The sequence below is a fragment of the Solea senegalensis genome, linkage group LG12 (assembly GCF_019176455.1).
Source record: "Solea senegalensis isolate Sse05_10M linkage group LG12, IFAPA_SoseM_1, whole genome shotgun sequence".
In the NCBI taxonomy this organism is placed as follows: domain Eukaryota; kingdom Metazoa; phylum Chordata; class Actinopteri; order Pleuronectiformes; family Soleidae; genus Solea; species Solea senegalensis.
This window is the reverse complement of record NC_058032.1, coordinates 2521687-2544349: the sequence shown is the minus strand read 5'-3', so window position 1 is coordinate 2544349 and position 22663 is coordinate 2521687. Positions and strand designations below refer to the sequence as shown.

Below are 22663 nucleotides of genomic sequence, written 5' to 3'. Positions count from 1 at the left end.
TAATTCCGCGATAAAATAAAAACGAGAAAATAAAAACTCTATACGCACTGACCTCCTACAAAAGAAAGAGGGAGGGGAAAGAAGAAAAGAAAGAGAGAGATAAAGGGGAGGATATCGTGGTGCTCTTGAACGCATTAGTCCTCTCACTCCAGATCGTTCCTCCTCCTCCTCCTCCTCCTCCTTCCTCTGTTTCTCCCTTCCTCCACCCCTGTGCGCGCGCTGCACCTGTGCGCCCGCAGTTTCTCCTGCTGCTGCTGCTGCTTCCGCTGCTCGTGCGTCACGATGGCAAACGATCCTTTTTAGACCTGTCCCTCTGTCGAAGTGACTCCAGATCGACTCGACCCTGCGAAGTAGCCGCTGGTCCTCCTCCTCCTCCTCCTCCTCCACGCAGCAGCGAGAAGAAGCGAACTTTTGGTTTTACGCACAGAGATTCCCTTTCCTCTCTACTTCGATCACCATGCCCCAGATGTTTTCTTTTAATATTCCTTTTTACACAAACTTAAAGTGGGCGCAGGCGACCATGCGAGTTCTTCTGGCTCTCGTGCTCGCATATGGAGTGTCCGGTAAGTTCGGCAACTTCTCTCTTTTTTTTCCCCACCAAATGATGGATGGATGCACCTAAATGTATGGTTTTTACCTATTGTTGTTATTTTTAAACTATGCATTCAGTTTTCCTTTGTGTCAGTGCAATCTGCAGAGAAGGTAACGAGAAGGAGGGAGATTAGGAAGGCAATTTGGTAAATGAGAGATTTTTGAGGTTGTGTTTGTCGACGGGGAGTCGCTGGTTGTTTGAAGAGGGAATCTCTGTTATGTGTATTAGGAACATAGCAGGGAACCCAATGTTCATGTAGAGCTGGATATTTTTAGGGAGTGTATCCAGTCCTCTATATTGCATTATGTGCTGTTACCCCAGGATCTCATTGTATTTTTTTTTTGTTTTATGTCTATATGTCTTCCCCTTAAGCCTCTTTAAGATCCATTGCAGTGCTGCAGAAGTGACTGCTGCACAAACATGTGAATGTGTGAGCTGTTGCCACTCTTGTCACTATCCAGTTGCTCTTGTTGTCGTTCATCCTGAGCAGAGGACAGTTTCACAATTAAAGAAAATGTTGTCCAAACACATGCAGTAATTCACCTCGAAGGTTGTGGTTGAAGACAGGAACTTATGTCCAGTGCACATGTTTGTTGGAGGGCTGCAAAGACAAAGTGTTTAATCAATTACCCATCAATTGATCTGTGGAGAGTGTAAATATTCTGTGGGCAAATGGACTTGCTTGAGATTTGTTGAAGACGTCCACCTCTCATCCAAGAAGCCACTTGTTTTGATTTGATTTTGTTTGGTTTTTAATTTCTTTGAAGCAGAAAAACCTTTTGTGGACTGTCATTTTCTGACATTTAGTGGAACAAACAACTATTTGATTAACAAATAAACTATTTGACAGATTAATCGTTAGTTGCAGCCTCAGTTGTTTTGATGTTGATACAGATGTGTATCTTATGTGATGGTTTTCTTTAATTTTGCTCCAGACCAATGTAAAGGATTTCACAAACTTGAGACTTTGGTATTCAGTGAGGGTTTCAGTAAGTCAGGACATTCATTTGTACACGTGTCAAGTGAGTCACGTTGCATGATTATGTTTAATTGAATTATATAGCTGGAACAATGGATTTGTGGGTCTGGGAAGAAGGGAAAAAAAAGAACATTTCAAAGAGTAACTGCCTCTGCTGTGTGCTGGAGGTCTCCAGCAGAAGGAAGGAAGCAAGCAAAAATAATGCTGTTGGTATTTCTGTGGTTCTTTCTCTCGTATTTTCCTTTTTGTCTCAACAAACAAAACATGGACTGAGAATGCAGAGCAAACTTACTGTATTTTAAGTTACCATTCCAATGAAAACCCCTTGGTAACAAATAAACTGAATAATAAAAATGGTCGATCGTGAGTGTAGTGGAGTCCAGGGAAATGTCCCAGAAGCTTTCAAGTGGTTGACCACTAATTTAATCACCAACTATTTGAAAATGTGCTTTTTCCTTACATTTCTTACATTACAACTTCTCTTGTTTCATCTTCGTAGATGCAAATATGTACTGGTTTATTTTCTTCTCTGTGACATCAAATCTTTGCTCTGTGGACAAAACACCTGAACAATTAAACTCATCAACATAGAAATTCTTAATTAAAATAATTGTTTAGTAGTAGCCCTACATCGGAGTTCTTGTCAGTTAATGATTCCTTCAATTGTGAATAGAGATCAGTCCTATTTCCTCTGGAAGTTAGTTGGCCACCCGCTGTTGTATGAGTAGTGTGGACAAGTGCAACTTAACATGACACAATCTGAGTTTGAGTGACTGCTGACTCTTCTGGACCAGCCCCAATGAAGCTGGCCCCAAAAGTGACCCAGTGTTCACCACGATGAGCCTGGTCTATCCTCTACTGCACCATGTAATTTACACTGTGAAGAAAGACCATTACTCTTGGCCATTGTAGTCGTCAGGTAATTTGTAGTCTTGAGGTGTTCTGGTTTTCAGGGCTACTGAGCTAAACCCAAACTTAAAATCACTGACGGGCTGCACAGACAGATAATTGATGCTCTCACTGCAGCTCCTCTGCAGTGACTAAAAAAATAAGCAGTTAAAGTAATGCTCCTGGCTCTGGATAGAGTATTTATTGGGAATCATTAAAAGTTCTTCAATGTTAAAGACACAGATCATATCCATAAATACAAATAAATGGAAATATGCATTTCCTTACAACTGGGGCTGTCACCAATACTCTTTTTTTGCAGAGCTCTGTTAGTAATAAGTAGTAAAAATCTGAAGTTATTATTATTTGAATGGCTATATTAACCTTATTGTTACATTTGCTAGCTACTATGGTTTCAGTGTCCATTCATATGTGTTAAACTTACTCATCTTTTTTTTAAAAAAAATGGGAACATAATTAACAAAATCAACATCTGACACTATTAACTCCTCAGGAAAATGTTTACTAAAAATCAAATGAGAAGTTAATTTGACTTGTTTTTGAAAGCTGCAGTTGCTCATTGTCTCCTTTTAAATGTTGTCCCTGGTCATCACTTATCAATAAGTGCTAATACTTTTATTTTTTATTTTTTCCACTCCAATGCAACTGTTAACTGCAGGATGACATTGGAGCCTTGAGTGAAATGCCATTAGTGTCTTAAAGAATGATATTCAACCAAGGGCTGCAACTTATGACTATTTTGATAGCAAACAAAAGTCATCGGTTATTGAAATGATCAATCGACAAAAAGAGATCCAAACAGCCTGCTTCAACATGACTGTTTGAAGCAACTACCAAGTTGTCCAGCAGAGGGCACTGAGAGCCCAGCTTAGCCTGCATCCGTGCCCTTTTTTGCTCATCAGAAGAAGACAAGAGTGCCGTTTTAATTTGTTTGCAGCGGCCGCGGAGAACACAAACAAATGAAAGAAACAGTCATGAAGGCTAAAGCATCATAATTCATTTTTACCAAAATAATTGGCCTCAACCATTTCATTTTCAGCACACTTCCCTTGGGGTACCAGAGTAAAATGTGGTGCGGTCCGGGTGGGGTTAGTACCAACGTGTTCCTAGACCAGCTCCACCCACAACAATCAGTTGATTGGGGCGACAGAAAAACAGACCGTCAAAGTTGTTTCTTTCCTTCATTATACAAAATCTTGCTTATTTGTACTCTGCTGTTATGTAATCACAGAGATATCATTAGCAGATGGAAATCCTTTTATTGAACTCATTCAGCATGATGATGTGGTGGCAGGCGGCGTGCGGCCCTATCATTTTATATTTTTGGGCAGCAGTGAGATGGGAATTTCAATGTTACGTGCCTGTACTTAACAGAAACCTAACAGAAAGATAAAAAAATTGCTAAAGAAGACAATCAGTCGAAAGCGTCAGAGTCAGCTCTGCACACTCTGATCACTCTGGTCACCTGCTAAGACTGTCAAGTGAACCCTAACGCTAACCCCTCGAGAGATATTTGAATTAATTAATTAAAGATTGAATGAATTGCTTAATCTGGCTGCTTTGTCTGTCTGCGCTACTGTAGAATTTAGCATTGCTCATAAAGCAAGGCCCTTACATAAAGTACATATAAAACGCTTAGTCTAAGGCTACGGAAAGCAAACTATTCTTATTTTCAAGCAATTATCCATCCATACAAACATACGTACGAGTAGTGCATTCAATTTATGCCAATAATCCATCCCAAAACATTACACACTTGACCTTTTAATAGACAGAAATATTTGTTTGTGCCTCTCCCAGGTCATTGCATATGCACTTCACTCACCTGGTGCCACCAGTTAATCACCTGCAAGATGTGAAGCCTTTTAAACAAACCGTTGGGACAGTTTTGCCATTAACAGTCAGACAGATTCCTTGAAACTATTGCCATGATGAGTTCACACAATGCTGATGAAGTCTATCAGCTCCACACGACTCAGTGTTTCTCAGTGTCAGGTCTCACGTTGCCAGCCGACGTTCCCTCTCTGCACAGAGAAAGTGACGGGTTTTATTTCAGCACGGACTGAGGCAGTAAAGTGAGGCGGCTGCAAACAGGTTGAACGATGACTGAATCCTCAAAGAACTCAAAGCCCATGAGAACCTTCAGAAGTGAATTCCACTGATCGGTTGTCCGGCGGTTTGATGAAGGGAAAATGCTTCATAAATGCTTTCAGATGAAAGATGCAACATGCAATTTCTGTTCAAAATGACCAAACAATAATATAATAATAATAACATCAGCAACAACAAACATCAGTGGTCGTCAGTGATTTTGAGATTTGGTACAGCGGCAAGAAAAAGGATGTGGAACCCTTTTGGATTTCTGCATAAATTGGTCACGATCTTCATCTAAGTCACAAAAATAGACAAACACATTATTACACGAATATCTCTGTTTTCATTGAACACACAATGGAAACATTCACAGTGCAGGGTGGAAAAAGTATGTGAACCCCTTAATTGATTTACTAACTCAGGACCTCAACCAAAGGTTTCCTGTCGTTGCAGATCAGACCTGCACATCGTCAGGACAACTCTTTTGTAAATGAGTGATTCAGCTGAGGGTGAACTAGACTTCTCAGCCTCCCTGTGAGACTCCGTTTCCAGCTTTGAGGCAACCTGACCCATGACACGAGCCTCCAACCAATCATAAGGCCGATGAGAGTGAAGCCGCTCCTATTGGCCACGTGACACGTGTCCACACAAACTAGCATGAAACTAACAGATGAGTCTGCATAATCTGTCATCAAAACGACATAACATCCCTGTCTTATTTTCTCTGGAGGGGAAAGAGTGCATTAAAAGAGCATCCAAGGCCAAGCTGTGCTCACAGGGCACACGTGAAAAAATACAAAGGCAGCAGGCGCCCGAATTGCATTATTATCCACTAAGTGCGCACCTGCACCCTTGTGTATGTTCTTCCTCTGATTAGTTTCATACTGGGTGAGTTGCTGTTTCCAAAACAGTGGATCACAGTGTTGTGTTCTTTAACTGCAGTTGGGGGACGACTGCATGACTTTACTTTCTCCATCTGTTACCTCGCATTAAAAAAAGTGGTGGACCATGGGAATATTTAAATCTGATGTTGCGTGATAATGTTTGACCTCCCAGAAATTAGACGACGTCTATTTCAAACACAATTTCATTATAAGTTTACTCCACAGATCATTGAAATTCATTTGGTACAAACAAAACACTCAACACTCGAAAACCTCCTCCCATCTGGTCTGCATGAGGGTACAATTTAATGCAGTTATTCATTAGTTGAGCACCAGTGAGATGGGAATTTCAGTGTTAAGTGTCAGTGTTAAGTGAACAGAAACCTCGGATAATCGTTAAAGCAAACCATGTCAAAGAAAACAATCAACGCTGTGTTCTTTATATAGCAACATGAAGCCAAGAAAATAAGGCACATCAGTGTTGGGGTTTTTTTTCACTGAGAGATGATAATTTCACAGGGTTTGCAGCTTCAATTATGCCAGAGTACAATTTGAAATACAAAGGCCTGTGTTGTGTTCTTGAACATTGTGTTCAAATGTTCTCGTTGGCTGAGTAGATAACATATGACATCACATTATGCCCATAGACTAAAGCACATGCTATGCAAAAGTTTTCATTAACGTACTTGGACCCCGGAAGCCCCCACATTCAAACTGGGTTTTATATCTTCAGTGAGAGCTGTAATATACATCCAACTGTTATTTCTAGTCGGAAGCAGGTCACAGAGTCTTTGAGGAGCCAGAAGGATGATTGGCTGTTCATGAAGCCTGAATAACTGTTACATAAAATCCAGTCATATTTAGAAAGAGACACATTCAGTAAACCGGCACTTTTCAAAACACTTGATCTACAGAGAGAGGGAGATGATTTATACCTTGAGATAATCAGGTCAGTTGAGATGTATTTGTTTAATTGGATGCTGTGATGTTGCCAGCTCTACAATATCTCCATGAATAGCTGAGCACAGTGTGTCCTAAGCTACTTATGGCCATGGCATGACTAACTATTTAACATAGACGATTATATGGATTGCAGGTAATGAGGAGATTTATCACTTCACATCTGTTCTTATTTGGCTGCCGGTGCTGGTATGCAAGTAAACACTCGGTCAATAATACACACAGGTGGCTTGTAATTAGCCTGTCCACTTTGTATTAAAGCAGGGGCAGGTCACGTTAGATGCCCAATGGCAGAAACTGAAAGGGTAATTCTCTCCCACAGCTTGCAGAGCACATTTAAGTCTCCTTTACATGCACTGCACACTTTGTTCAGGTTTTCTGCGTAATTGAGATTCTGTAAAGTACAACAGAAGCCACAAAAGACGGTTTATTGAAGAGGCACAGCAGTGGAACATGCAAGGGCTGATTAGGCCCACTGGCTTTGGTTTGGACCATGCGAAACAAATATCCTCTTCACATAATATGGAGTAAAGAATTATGGATTATAAAGAGTGGAAACAGTTTCCCTCCAGTCTTCTCTTCAGGATTTTATTAGGTGTGTCTAAAAATATGGCTCATAAGTCCTCCCCCAAACCCCTCACGACATAAAAACCATCAGCGTACATCACAGGTGAATCCAGTCTTTAGTTTAGTAGCCAGCTGCTTTGTCTTTGTCCTTCAAATGTGTCTTCACTTGAACCTTTAACATGCAAAAACCTCTTTAATGAATAACAGATGAACAGCCTGCCGTGAGGCTGCACGTACCAGTGATGGAGAAAGAGGGAAACCGAGTGCAGGACTTTTATTAAAACTGATGAACAGCCCCACTCGTTTGCTTTGGTCCCCACTAAAGTGTATGTCAGGAAGAAAGGACAGTCTCACTCACACACACACACACACACACACACTTTGATGGGCACCAGTCAGGTGAATGTTTTTATTGAAGAGTATTTTGACACTAATGTGTTTACATTCACATTCTGCACAAACACTTTGGTCCTCACTAAAGCGTGACTGTGCAGAGCTCAACTCCCCCAGCGTCTCAGAGCAGAGAGCGTTGCTGAATTTTACATGATTTGAGACGTGAAACACTCGGAGACCTTTTTCTTTGTTTATCATTCAAGTTTGCCAAGGTCATTCTTAGAGATTTTCCTTTTGGGTGACAAAGGCGGAGGAGAGCTCACGCGGACTCCTCGCACCATTACTGAGCTCTCCTTCTTCCAGCATGTTCATGCTTTATCATATGATCATGAGAAAGAAGATTGGTTGAAATTTGACAGTTCATAAATGATTGACCATATATTCTTGGACTTTCTGCTTTTTTTTTTTACAGCTGTCAATATCACAGAGGAGAAGGCAACCTGTCCGCTGGGATATTTCCCCTGTGGAAACCTGACTCTGTGCCTCCCTCAGCTCCTGCACTGCAATGGCATTGATGACTGTGGGAATCAAGCCGACGAGGAGAACTGTGGTGAGTGCGTCTGCTTGAATGAATCCACACACAATTTAGTAAACACTGTGACTCGCATGGATAATAGCTGACACACTCTCCAAATGGACTAATATAATATTTCACTAAATCTTTTCTTTTTATGCCTCGGCGCCTGGTGATAGCCAGGAGAAGCACTAGTAACTTCCCCATATTTATGTATTATGATGATGAATCATCTCATACTCGGGGGAATACGCTGATTTCCTTCCAACGCGGTGCAGCCAAAATATCACTCGCATCGACTCATGGGGATGAGCTTGTGTTTCCTCCGTCTTTCCCTCCAGAGCTGTTCCCCACCATAATGAATCAGGTCAACCATATGTGGGCTTTTCTCCTGAGAAACATGACTTTTAGCCTCCTCTTAGGTTAACTCCACAGATATAGTTGACGGTGGGGGCGAGAAGTCCTCCACAACAGAGAGTTGTGTTCCTTATTTAACTAGTGTGTGTCTTCATGCTGTGTCGTAGCTGCAGCGGCACTATTGGCTACTCTAAACGCCAACCTCGCAGCTCATTTTAACCGAAAATATGTAAATAATGGGAAGGCCCAGACCTGTGTCATGGAGTCTTTAATATTCTGTCCCTGTCTAGGAGGTTAGGGCACAACATTCAGAGTTCATATCCAAAACACGAAGGCAAAGTCTTCTGGGTGAACCATGGGCAAAACAACCCAAGATTCTGCCAAAGAAAAGTTATGTTACTAACCCTAAAACCAAAGGCAAATAATGTACTATAATGACTACCCAAAGTCCCTAAAATAATCAAAATGGAGCAAATAAAATAAATCAATTAAAGCTGAAGTTTGGAACTTAAAGATATAACCACATTTTTGTTCCAAATCAAATCATTACCAAATGAGTTTACCTCATGCTGATGAAACCCATCAGCTCCACTCATTCTTGTGCCACATGTGATGTATTTTATGTCATGACTGAACCGAGCGGGGGCTGACAACAGCGAGACGCGTCCATGTAAAGTTTCAAAAGTGGATTCTTCTGGTAAAAATAATCCCGGACGTTCAGTGGGACTTTGACAGTCGTATTTTTATCATAATCACAAGTTTTAGCCTCGTAGGAATGTGATCCACCGATTTTTAAAAAAAGTGCCTGCTTCGACAACGGCAATCCTTGACAATCTGCCTGTGTCCTCACTTCTGCACCACACTGCTCCAAGTTCCCTGAAAGCAATCGAGACAAGTAACGGAAAAGAGAGATAAATAACACATAACTTACCAAAGTTCTGTTAAAAGAAACTCTCTCTCTCTCCCTGTGTGACCGGAGAAGGGGCGCGGGAATCAGGGAACGATGGAATCAGAATCACAGGGGGTGACGGACGATCTGCAACTTTAACCCTTACAAGTTCTTACTACACTATTTCACAGAGATTCTAACAGAACTAAAGGTTTGGAGACCATGAAACCAACAGCTCCCCAGGCCACGCCCACAGCTCCAACCCCTACGGAGAGACCTGAAAAAATCTGCAACGTACAGCAGAACTCCCACTTCTATCCTGAGAGAAGGAAACATAAATATAAGCTAACAAAACATCAAGACCTGGGGGTGTAGCATTTAAATGCACATTATGTAATTTGTACCATTAGGGGACTTAAGGATGTCCTACTTATGCACACGTGTGTGTGTGTGAGAGAGTCCTTTCAAATTTAGCACAAATGTTCACTAAGACTTACAGATTAACTGTTTATATTTGTGTTTTTGGCCTCTTCGAGCATGTAAAATTGTATGTGGGGTTTTTCTTTGGACCATGCTTTTTTTTTGTTTGCCTATGTATATATGTGTATATGTGTATATAAATGTGTATATATATATATATATATATATATATATATATATATATATATATATATATATATATATATATATGTATATATATATATATATATACATATATATATATATATATATATATATATATAGATATAGCCAATTTCCATTTTTTGTCCTCCATTTGCTAAACTGGAATTAAATATAATATATATGTATATATTTATATATATATATATATATATATATATACATATATATATATACATATATATAAAATAGATATAAAAACTGCTTCACTTGCAGTCTTTTCAATAAAAAGAAAGTCTAAATGATCACATAACTGCCTGAATATTAAATGATAACAGGTTATTGGCCTGATTATCAGTCTACCTCCAGACAACAACTGCAATAATCAGTGGAGCCATGGAACTGGGCAGTAATTCTACAATTTCCATAGCAAAGTAAGTCATGGCAGCAAGTTTTCCCCTGGACATGGAAGTGGTGTATCCCAAAATGCTGGCTTGTGCAGCTTGCCCTTCATTTACACCGGTATTTTTAGCTCAGCGTGTCTGTATTCATCCTGCATCCACAGCACTTGATTCTTGCCCATAAATAAATAGGTGCAGAGCAGAGATGCTGTAGTAAGCATCGTTTAAACAGTGGGCCATCGAGGGAACTTTGATACTAGACGACCGTCTTGCAGTTAACATGTTGCTTATTTTCCCCGCGTGCCCCTTTTCCTTGTTAGTGCGGCTCTTACTATGACATCACACTTAAATTATGGCCTTATGTGGACACTTTCATTAATTATTAAAATCATTTGCCATAGGTTATAAGAACTGTTACTGTTTTCTTTTCTCTTCTGTCTATTTCACCCCTGACTGATTAGCTTGTGCCTGTAACCAAGAAAAAAAATAAAAAAAAAGTTTTACTGCTCGGAGGTTGATGCAAGATTCTGGCGTGTCGCTGAAGTTAGATTGTTGGAAGATCGTGTTTAGTATGTAAATGACTCAAAAACATAATACTTAAAGCAATCAAGCATCCAGCAGACACTGAGAATCCATTAAAGGGATATTGTGTTGATGACATCAGCTGTAACAAAATGCACTTTGAAATGCCAAGAAGCAGAAGAATTATGCTCCGAAGGAAACGGTATGCTAATCAAAATGGTGATGGTGTAATGTCTGTGCCCCCTCACTCCTCACACTGCTAATGTGCCGCTTGTGCCTGTGAAAATAGGATTATGAATGACTGCTTTCCCGAATTTATCTGGAGGAGAGCGAAATCAATCATGACTTCTGTGCTGAAACAGGTGCAGGCTTTAGAGATGTCTGTCAAATTATAATAAATGACTGTCGTAAAGTCTACCCAGGTTTTGTCCATTAGACTCAGATCAATCATCTCAAAGCTTTTTGTCACCAAAGTGCTAATGCTTTAAGGTTAGCGCCATCAAAAGAAAGGGGACATTTTACCTATACTATACTATAATACTGTTAGCTGTAAGGTTGCCATTAAGAATGTGTGATTAGTCCATTGGCTAAAAAAAAAAAAACTTTCTACAGTAGTGAAGTTGTTTTTGCTGATTTGGCTCAGTAAAGTTTCTCATATGATCACAGCAGCATCATAACATGGTTGTGGTTTGTACTTTTGGGCAAAGTGAGCACAAATACTATAAATCTGCACGTATTTTACCAGCTCGCAGTGCTACTATCACTGCTGTTGTTGGGCAGAATGGGCAGGATGTTCGTCAGACAGAAGCAGCCTGTTCGGTCCTTTGCCCACTCTGCTTACTTTCAAACACATAATTAACTTTAAAGCCCGGCGCACTGCTTTCATTTTTGTTATCGACAAAACCAAAACATTGTTATCTGTAAGTTATCGTTAGTCATGTTGATAAAGACAAAAACACAACTCAAAGGAAAATTAAAAACTGGACTTTTCTGTCTTACCAGAAGAAGAGTTAATGTACATGTATTTAAACTTTACAGCGTGAAGTCTTGTTTGATTACAACATCACTAATTGAATAACAACAGTGGCTAGCCTTGTTGCCTCACAGCAAGAAGGTCAACAGTTTGAATCCCAGTTTGAAAACCCTGAACTGCAGATAACACTGATAAACAGACTTTCCAGTACTTTTTTAATGGATTGGAATCACAGAGTACCTCACGATACCAATACTATCGCGATACAACAATTCTGTGATTCTGTCAATCTACAGAGTGTATTGAACGTCTCTCAACGTAGCTGAGCGTTCTCCTCCGTTATCCCGCCGTAAACTCCCTCTTCTTCAGTCAGGTAACTTCCACCCAAGTTTCCCCTCATTCATTTGAGCAGCGCCGCCGTGAGGAGACATGAAGTAGTGACACTCGGCGAGTTAAAGTGTCAGGGACTGTTTACTTCAGAGCGCCTTCATTTGTTAATTAAAATCTAGGTATTTACTCTGGCGTATCGATTATGGACTGGCACGAGGAAGGACGACAATACGTCACCACGTCGATATTTTGACCCACCACTAGTACTTTTTGAGGTAAATTGGTGTTTGTTTGCCAAGCTAGTATGGATATTGAGGGTCTGGGGACAGAAAATGATTTTGGAGAAAATGTCGATATAACGTGAGCTGTTTCCCGTCTCCACTTCTCACAAAAATAAATAACTAAACAGAAGCAGCAGCAAGTATGAAGACTGCAAATGTGAAATGCACATTGTTGCTTGTGTGTGTGTGGTGTTATTGTTACTGATACAGGGAGAGGTGTGATGGAAGCCACAGTTCCTCAGCTTGTTTGTACTAAATGTGATTGATCTGAGTACTGTCCATGAAAATGCAGGCGTTGTTGTTTTTCCCTCCACTCTGTTGGTATATGCGGTTTGTAGACATTGCCGCTCCATCCCAATGATCCGCTCACGACCTGTCTCAGATCATTACACTCGGCCTCTGTGCAGACGGCGGAGCACACAGAGATGCAGCTGGTCGAAATGCTCTCGATGGTGCTTCTGTTGAAGTCGAGCGTTATGGAGAGTCTCTGATCTGGAGACCGTACTAAATTTGAGTTTGTTTGTTTGTTTGTTTGTTTTTAAATTTAAGTGTGATGAATGCATAAGGATTTTCACCTGAAGGCAATGTGAAGAGAATATCATCAAATACGTGCAGCACAAAAACACACGGTAAAATAATGTGTTTATTCCCGACAACTTCAATTATTCAGTCAACAAAGACGAGCAGCACAAGCACATCGCAGATACATCTTAAAAATACTTCCTTTTTGTTTCATAACAGTGGATTTTGTACAGCATGAAAACCACAAAAATGTTTCTATATATAGTTTAAAATAGGAGTGGAAAAACGGTGTTTTTATTAAACCTTCATTGCAAATTTGATCCATGACAAGATTGGATGTTGGATAAAATCTGTTTAACTTAATCATTATCCCTCCATATCTGCTCCCCCTCACGTTTGCAAAAACATAGCTGATATTGGTTTAACCCACCAGTGGTGGAGCCAATAAAACAATATTTCTCTCATATATGTAATTTCACCCTCTGGTGTATGTCCTGGTTTTTCATCATATTTGACACATGCTGAACTAACAGTTGAAAGTCAAACATTAAATGTGAGGAGTTTGCACAAAGCTTGTGTCAGCATCTGTAGTCAGGCTGACGGGACACTGAGATGGATGTTTTTCTTTTTTGTAAATGAGATTAGAACAAATCAAAGTGTAAAAGCTGATATTAAACACGCAGTACGTGATTTCTGACGCAAGGGGCCTCATTCTCTCTGCTCCCACCGTGGGGCAGTGTTGGATCAGCTCACTTCCTGTTTAATTGACCCAAAGTATCCAGTTTTTCCCGTTTGTTTTTAGTTTAGTTTAGTTTGATCGGCACGTCCAGTAGCTGTTTCAAAGAAACCTCATTTCATTCTGGCTTTTATTGTGAAATATTTAAAGGGACCACACAATGCCTTCATACAAACGTGTCCTGAGGATTTACAACATTTTAAAATGTTTTTATATTTATACAAACCCTGCGTGAAACATAGCAGCTGCTCCTCAAAGCAAAATACATCATGAAATGAGGCATCCAACATGAAACAGTTCATAACCGTCAATATTCCTTTGGTTTAAATTGTGATGGATCAAACAAATATAGTGTGTATAACATTAATTTTGTTTTTTTTATATATTTTAATGCTAAAATGTTACATGTTATATCTTAAAAAAAAGGCTAAATGACCTCTGCAGATGGGCAAAAGAAACAACGTATATATAGAGTATATATCAGTATCAGTTTTTGGCGAAAAGTCCAATTTGGTGCATCCCTGTTTTCTAGTAATTATAAATAAAAAATAAAAAGACAGCAACTCAAAGTAGCAAAGTAAAATGGAAGTTTGTCCAAAGACAGGATGAGATTGTTATTTGCATGTTTTATAAATATTTGTCACCAGTTCTTTCTAATTAATGTCAAAAGAAATGAGTTCTATCTCATGCAGTCAGCGCTGTCATAAGCATTTTAGATGACTCCAGAAAACCACTCATGCTGTCACACCTGTCATTACTGCGGCAGGAATCCATGAGCGGTGTATGTTTCTTAAACAGAAGGTGTGCACATGTTTATGTGTGGAAGAAGAGAGCGTACCATTGGATGATGAGACAAGACTGGAAGAATTATTTGATTACATTGAGATAATCATTACATGAAATGAATCATCATATATGGACAATCTTGACAAATTTGTGCATCATTTAAAGCCATATCTGTAATACAAACAATTAGTCAACAAATTGCAAATTTTTGGGGGGTTATCACCATAAGTTATGTGTACTGGCGGCAAGAAATCTTCAAAAAACATCTGTACTGTGCCACATTTGATAAATTGTAAATTAAGAGAAACCAGTAGCAAAAAACAAAATCAAAATATGTTGATGGATACACTGTTACACATGCTGCTCCTGATCAAACCGCAGACAACGTCTAATAAAATAAATAATGTAATGGTAAAGTGTCACATTATATGACTTCAACAACCTATGAATCCAATGAAAGACATATTTTCAAGTAGCCTTTTTCACGGCAGCCATTTTTTCCACTTTCACACCAGTGGAGTTATGTTGACTCCGTTCATGGAAGAAGTCGGTGACAGTGTGATAATGAGCCAGAGTGCGTCCTGAAAATGAGGAAGAGAAATGAAACTAAACTCTCATACATTTGATTATTTATGTGTGCTTTCCACCGATGTAGTGTTAAAAAAAAACAAACAGCCAGAGTCCCATTAAATGCATTCTATATTGTGAAATGTACGTGTATATGACTCATTCGTGCAATCCGCTTCCCGCTTGGGTTGCGACTTAGATGTTAATGAGCACGCTGGATAACATCGTGATGGGTATTGTGGCTAAGCTGAAGAGGAGGAATAAGCCCAACCCTCTGGGGGTTGCAGTGATCACCTGAGAAGACACCACCAGTATTGAAAGATAACTCTACCTCCAGAGGGTCAGACTAATTCTGCCTCCTGCACAGCCCCATGCAGTTTGTGGTGTACACATCGTATTTAGAGCGGAAATATGGAACAGCAGCAAAATCCTTGTGGGCTGCGCCTGACCACAAAGGCAGACAAGCCACAGCTTTAATCTCACCAACCTGACAGGTGTCTGGGGTTGCACTTATTTCTCAGTCTTACCCCGGAGTGGACAAACGGATAATTATAAATAAGCCACAAAGGCACAGGCTAGTAGACCTCGACTGATTCCACCTGTATAACGAATGGTTACCCATCTCTCAAAGATACTATACATTATTATATTAAATGCAAAACTTGTTTCCATTCAAATACTGATAACAGTGGCAGTACCTGTACTCACAAAGTACATTTTCATTTCCTGGCTGCAAACTGTGTTTATGATTTCATTTAATGTTTTGCTCGATTACACCACCCACCAACACGCATCCAATAACACAGCTCATAGCACTCCAGTACACAGAAGGCTAGCAGGGGGAGTAGATAGCAGCTAGATACTGAGCACTGGAAATACAGTCTCTATCACAGTGTACGTCACGATACGATACACAATACCAACGATTCGGTAATAATCGATTATTGCGAGACAATCCTATAGCGCTACATCACGATATCTGTGTAGGTAAAGAAAACAAAACGTTGGTGAAAAGTTGAAAGTGCAGGATTTCTCTATTTGTTCACAACACAATGAACAAAGTGCTTAAAGTCTAAGTATTGAACGTGGATGGGGCATCTCTTAGTGTAGCTTTCTCCGCCTTTATCCCACTGTAAACTCCCTCTTCTTCCTCGGCCAGGTAACTTGCACTCAAGTTTCATCCTCATTCGTGAGGAGGCATCAAGTACCGACACCGGCGAGTGAAACTGGCAGCGACCGTTTTACTGGCTTATCGATTATCGTCTTGCACAAGGAAGGACGGTGGTGTCTCACCAAATCGATATTTTGACTCACCCCCCACTGTGGGTACATGGAGGGAAAACAGGGAACCTATTTGTAGAGATTGTGATGGCGCTTTATCATGATACAGTTCAGCGCTTTTGTCTTTTCGTCTCTGCATGCAATCAATTCACCTGCAGCGGCAGCACACCTGCTCCCAATTCAATCATCAAGCTCCTCTACTTATTTCCCTGGTTCTCCAGACCTGTGTGGTAAACGTCACGGTTCTCCTGGAGATCTTCTGTATTCTAGTGTCTATAGTTATTGTTTGTTTCTCCGCTCGTGTTAACGCCTGTACTTAATTTTATCATTCTACAGTTCTAGACTCGACTGGACTCGATTTTTGGCTTTTCCATTTCTTTCCCGATGCTAAAATATGACGTTGACGGTGATGTGAATGTTTGTGAAGATGGAGAAATGGTCTGATGTCATGCAAATGTTATTATAACTAGCATGGATGCAGCTTGGCTGGTGTAGATTATATTGGCAGCTGTGCGACTGTGCTTACACTGGAGCTCTAATACTGTATGTGAAGTGCAACCTTTGTGTCACATTACAAAAGGAAGTGTGTCATGTTTAAAAACTGGTACAAATGTTCATGTTGTTAAAACCAGAAAGTTTACTTTTATTGTTATTGTGTAATGTTTTTTGGCCACAGTGAAAACCGAATATGAATAAACTCCCATGGAGAAAAACAAGTAAGAAGACAGATGGCTGTCAAAAACAAGAAACTGAAAAAGTGCAGCTGTCCATCACAGTCTTCACTCTCACTGAACATTCTCCCCCCCCACACATGAAACTGTAATAAGAGACTGGACGTGGCTCGCTCTTCCTCTCAGCTTCCATGACCACAGCGGACTGACAATCTGTGCTCAGAAACACTGTCCACTGTTTGGCTGTCAGTCAGTGGCATATGTTGTAGCCATGCTGACGGATGGTATGAGCTGCACACACTCATGGGGTGAAGGTGCTACCATAAATTGAAATGGAGCAGCTGCTCAGTCACTGTGAAGTTAGAACTTGGTGTAGGTTTTATTTTATTTAGTTTTGTTTGTTTTTATCACATGCAATCTGCACAGAGTTGTACTTTGGTGATGCACACGCTCTAAGCCTTTATTATACCAAGATAATGTATGTTTTGTCCTTTGAAAAAACAACAACATATTTCTCATTTCCTTATCTAAAAAAACAGTAAATATTTATTTTCTGACCTCCCATTTGTTAGCAAGCGTCGGTATTACCATATTCTTTGTATAAATGAATTACTTTTGCAGTCACTGTGCTCTTTCTCTCTAAACATAGCTTTCATAAATCAATCAAACAAACAAACAACCTTTATTATAGCATATAGCACTTCTCACACACACACACACATTATAACACAAACTGCTTCAAATAAAATGAAAAGACACCTTCCACAAAGAGACGCACACACGCCTATACATATCACAAACACATTTGCGGCCAACTTCGATATTTAGAAAGGAAAGCGCACAGAAGGAAAAAGAGCAAAGGTCAACACATCTCAACAGATTACAAATGAGGAGACACAGAGGCCAAACTGTGAATCCATAAATATGAATAAAGTCCGAATAGGAAGTAAAACAAAAGTGCTAGAATAACAAGGAGATGGAAATGAAGATAGAAGATAGTGGAGGAGAAAAACTTACTTCACGTAGACTGACAGATTTGGTTCCAAAACATGAGAAGCTGTCACGTCTGCAGCAGAGGGGCTGAGAGGAGGAACTTTTCAAAGAGAAATCAGTCGAAATGGAGCAAGGAAAACAAAAAAAAACTGTGTGTCTCTGCAGGACACGATATACTGATAAGCCCACTAGACATCTAACGTTACGTTAAATGGAACAGACTCGCTGTGAAGAGGCCACCCGTGCATTTAGACCTGCCGCCTCTTCTTCCTTCCTCTAATAGTTTTAGAGGAGAAAGTTTCTTGTTAAGAACAAGTTAGGAATGGATTAATGATAAATAAATGATGTGTATTAGTGGTACATACGTGACATGAATGTATTGAAACACTTTCAAAAGAGTAGCCCATTACAACAATGAGACTCTTTTACTGAAGCTGCTCGGAAAGGAATTGGGCTTGTAACCGAAAGATTCACTACCACTAATTGGTGTGTGTGCAAAAATGACTAATTCTAAGAAGGCAGAGCTTCAAATTGCAGCTGTAGAGAGCAGAGTTTCTGTGACACACGGATATAGCCCAAGTGGTAAACCAGTTATGACATCACTCTTAAGAATCGGAAGTTGTGAAAATTGTGCGTCCCCTCCCACCGGGCTCTGATGAGAAGATGTCAGTCTCATATGTGACATACTTTATTGTATTTTCCTAAAAAAATAGGAACATAATTCACAAAATTGATATTGATAAAGACTTGAAACGTATGCAGACGCCCCCTGTTGACATTTTGATATATTCTCGCTTACAAGACATGCATTTTTTATGTATGGTCTATAATATGGCCAACCACTGGCGAGTGGAAGAAAGTATTCCTTTCCTTCTGTTTGAGCTCCAAAGTCGTCCCAAAGGAGAAGCACACTGAAAGTTGCTGAACTGTTTTCTGCCTCAGTGGCAGATGTGGCGGTGTTATGCCCCAGCGTAGGTGCAGGCTCATGCTCAGGGCAGAGGATGCGTCATTTCCCTACATGAAACAGAGATTAATGATCTGATCTGTGAACACGAACCGCTAAATTAACACAGTCCGTGAAATAAAACCAACAACCTTTGGATTTTCTCTGCCATATACTGTACATCATTATATGTACATTATAAGGGCAAACTGATCCAAAACAAACAAAGTAAATGTGTTTAGTTCTTGGCAAACTTAATAAAAGTGTATCCCATACTCCAAAAACACCAATAAACAATCTCCACATCATGACTGAGCTTCTGTGGTGTATAACTGCTATTGTTATTGTTGAAAATGTGCACCAAGTCTGTGATTTGAAAACTGCAAAGCTTCCGAGACGACAAGCTTACTCTTGAGAGTGTCAGCAGTATTTTAATTGGAACAAATCTTACACAAGAGGTTCTAACACTGTAGGCTACTTTGTATAATAATAGGAGTATAATATTTTTAAGAGAGGCAGGAATCAAAGTCGTTCAAAGTAGGATATTAATTATACCCCGAAAACGCAGGTTATTTATGACTCATCCTGTCAGTAATTGCCCTCTTGTATTTTTACAATTTATTCTCTGTTATCATAATTCCACTGTTAGCGTTGTTGTAACACGACCCTAACGTGCTTGCACATGGGAAGTTTTCATGAATGTGTTCATTTCTTCAGACCTTTTTAAGTTTCTCCTCGTTCAATGGCGCCTTTTCCAAAATATCCTTCTGTATGTGATTCATGTTTGCTGTGAGTTGATGTGGTTTATGATAAGAGATTGGTTTTCTGCCCCAAAACTGAGTAATGGAAGCATGGTACATAGCCATATGAGGCCAAAAAATATGATTTAGAAAAGAGTATTAATGACCTAAAGACCTGAATTAATCATAAAAGCACTGCCAAACTGAATTACAGCAACGTGGATTTTCCAGCCCCATGGGTTTATATGACATTTAGTTTATTTTTTTTATATATATATATATATTAGAGCTGGGCATAGATTAATTTTTTTAATCTAGATTAATCTCACTGCAATCTTGGAGTTAATCTAGATTAATCTAGATTAAAATGGCTCATTTGAATTCTTCTTCTGCTAAGTGGCGCTCCTCTGTTTTCATCACACCTAACATTAGGAGTAGGACAGAAAAAGTATATCAGAGTAAGATTGCTAGTAGTAGTAGGCAACTATCAGCAACTAATCAGCAAAACGTTGATAACGTTAGCTAAAGCTATACCGCGTGAAGTTAGTTTCAGGTTGGATATTCATTCAGACAGTTGTCGGACGCGACGGTTGAATATCCAACCTGAAACCATTTTCACCGTGGTAAATTACATAGACCGTTATAAAACAAAAAATGACAATAAATGACATAACGTAACGTTACCTACATCCGCGCTCAGCCAGGTCAGAGCCTTCTGGGCCAGGTATACATCCGCGCTAACATATCAAAGTGAAATTCATAGCTTGCTCACTATGTGGACCCAGGTCCCAGACCCAACTTTGAGAATAGATTAACGGCGATAATTTTCTTATCGTGCGATAAGAGTCTCGCGTTAACGCAGCACGTTAACGCCGTTAACGGCCCAGCACTAATATATATATATATATATATATATATTTGTTTAAACGTGCACTAAATTTTGACTGGCTGCATAATAAGAATACCTTTGTATTTTGCTTCTTCTGATAACAGAACCTTGGATTTCATTAGCACTTGACTGTGTATACTCTCATTTTCTCTTTTGGGCCCAAAAGCCAGAGGTTTCAGACAATGAATGATTATGATGATTCAACCCAGAAGATTTTCCAAGCAAATACACATTTTATCCACCGGCGCTTTAACCTGCAGTATTGATTTTTTATTTTACAGTGAGGAAAATAAAACTTGCACTTTTGGCTTTGTTGTGAAATGAAATTTCCTGAGGTTGATGTACTGTAATCGTCAGAAGTCTAAATACTTTCACTGAACTGCCGTCAGGTTTTACCACAGCACATAATATATCTGTTTACCTGTTTCTGGGAAAGGTATTGTGCCTCTGCCGTCAAAAAGACAGAGTGTGTGTGCAGTATAACATAACACCAGGGGCAAAAGAACACAGGCTCTACATCACTCCAGCCGAAATCAAATGTTATTCTTATTAACATTGCTGACCTGTATCGCGCCTACAATCTGGCGTGTTCAGATATAAAAACTGGCTAACACTTTATATTAAGGTACACATATTCACCATTAACTAGGTGCTTACTAACATGCATATAAGTAGCATACTAGCCCTTTATTAGTAATTATTAAGCACGTATTAACACATTATTCTACATAACTTTATTCTACCCCTATTACAACAACATTTTGTTGGCAGATTAACACAGAACAAAAAAACAAGAGGCTTAAGACGATGTCACTTTGACCTTCTTTTCCATGTTTTGTCACTTGACAACTATCAACAGATGATTCCCATTATCCCCCAACGTCTCAACACTTTTTTGCCATTTTCATAGTGAAATAACATGAGATTTGTTCAATATTATGAATGAAATGTGCTTCATTTGTAAGCAATTTTTGTTGTAATTCACATTTAATCTTCTAATTGACCCCTCTGAGCTGAGCAGATGAGCGCAGAGCACAGATAAATATGAATCTTTCTTCTTCTTTTTCCTCAGTCTTATGAAGTCAAACATCACACAGACTGAAAAAAATAAAACATATTCTAATGTTTGTTTTTCTTGATTTAGTGAGCATCTGTACTAATGTCACAAAACAATTTAAAAGCAGTGATGCAAACAGACAGCATGTGAATTTGGCCCCTTGATTTTCATAAAAAGATCATTAACTCTTGCATTAACGTGCAGTCTGTAATTGCACTTGATGGGATGCTGCTACTGTCGCTCTCTAAATAATGACATGGCCTCAGTGTGATGTGATGTTGATATTGCAGTGCCAGATAAGAAAAAAAAAAACTGAATTCTAAAATGTTGCACCCTGAAGAAATAAATCTTAAACAGTTCAACGGTGGGTTCCTGCTATTAACCAACGTCTGTCTGTCTGTTTGTTTGTTTGTTTGTCTGTTTGTTTGTTTGTTTGAGTCGTAAGACATTGATGAAATCCATTTCCTTCCTAGTAAAACATCTGCAAGGCCAGTTTTCCAGTAATTTATTCCCAGTATTTTAATAATCTCTGTCTTCTGTAGCTTCTCTGTTGGCAGATCACACCATCGTCAACTGTGCGCACCTGTATATAGTAACATATAGTAGCAGGGGGATCAAAGCACCGCTGGAGGTCAAATATATACCGTCTGTGTAGTTGAATTTGAGCTTTTCACGTTTACATTCTTGCCTTTTAAATGTGACGTATTGCCTTTTTTAGCACATTTGGTGAAATCCTCTTCACGTTCTGATAGCCAGTTCAACCATGGTTCTGCCATCTCGTCACACCTACTGCGGAGTTAAAATCAATAACGCGTATAACACAATCCAAACAAAACTATCGAATGCACAATTCTTAACTGTTCTATATGTGTTTTCTCACTTTACGACTCAATTGGAGCTTTTCTACAATATATGTTGTGCTCCGCTCGTGCAGGAAGTGCAGAACTAATCTTTTTAATGAACTGATGCCAATGATTCAGTTCCACTGAAACAACTGCTTTGACTGTCACTAGTGTATGTGTGTGTGTGTGTTTGTGTCGCGTATAAAACAAAGAAACAGCAGCTTCCTGCACCTGTGCTATGACGACTCCGCCCACGTTGAGGAGTTACTATAGTAATGGAAAAGCGGCGAATTTCTCAGTGTACTGATTAGCATGGAAAACCCATTCAGAGCAGGGATTTCAATGTGGCCTGTTACTCCCCACAGATTTA

General features: G+C 39.6%; 1 protein-coding gene across 2 annotated transcripts in view; it reads left to right on the top strand.

Moving 5' to 3' along the window:
• Positions 1-292: 292 nt before the first annotated feature.
• Positions 293-22663, top strand: part of rxfp1 (relaxin family peptide receptor 1) — a 67605-nt gene continuing 45234 nt past the window's right edge. For both annotated transcript variants that reach the window (XM_044039729.1, XM_044039730.1), the window contains exons 1-2: positions 293-563; positions 7791-7928. In XM_044039729.1, coding sequence (XP_043895664.1) covers positions 458-563; positions 7791-7928 — 244 coding nt within the window. In that variant the 5' untranslated portion in view covers positions 293-457. The remainder of the gene's footprint in view (positions 564-7790; positions 7929-22663) is intronic.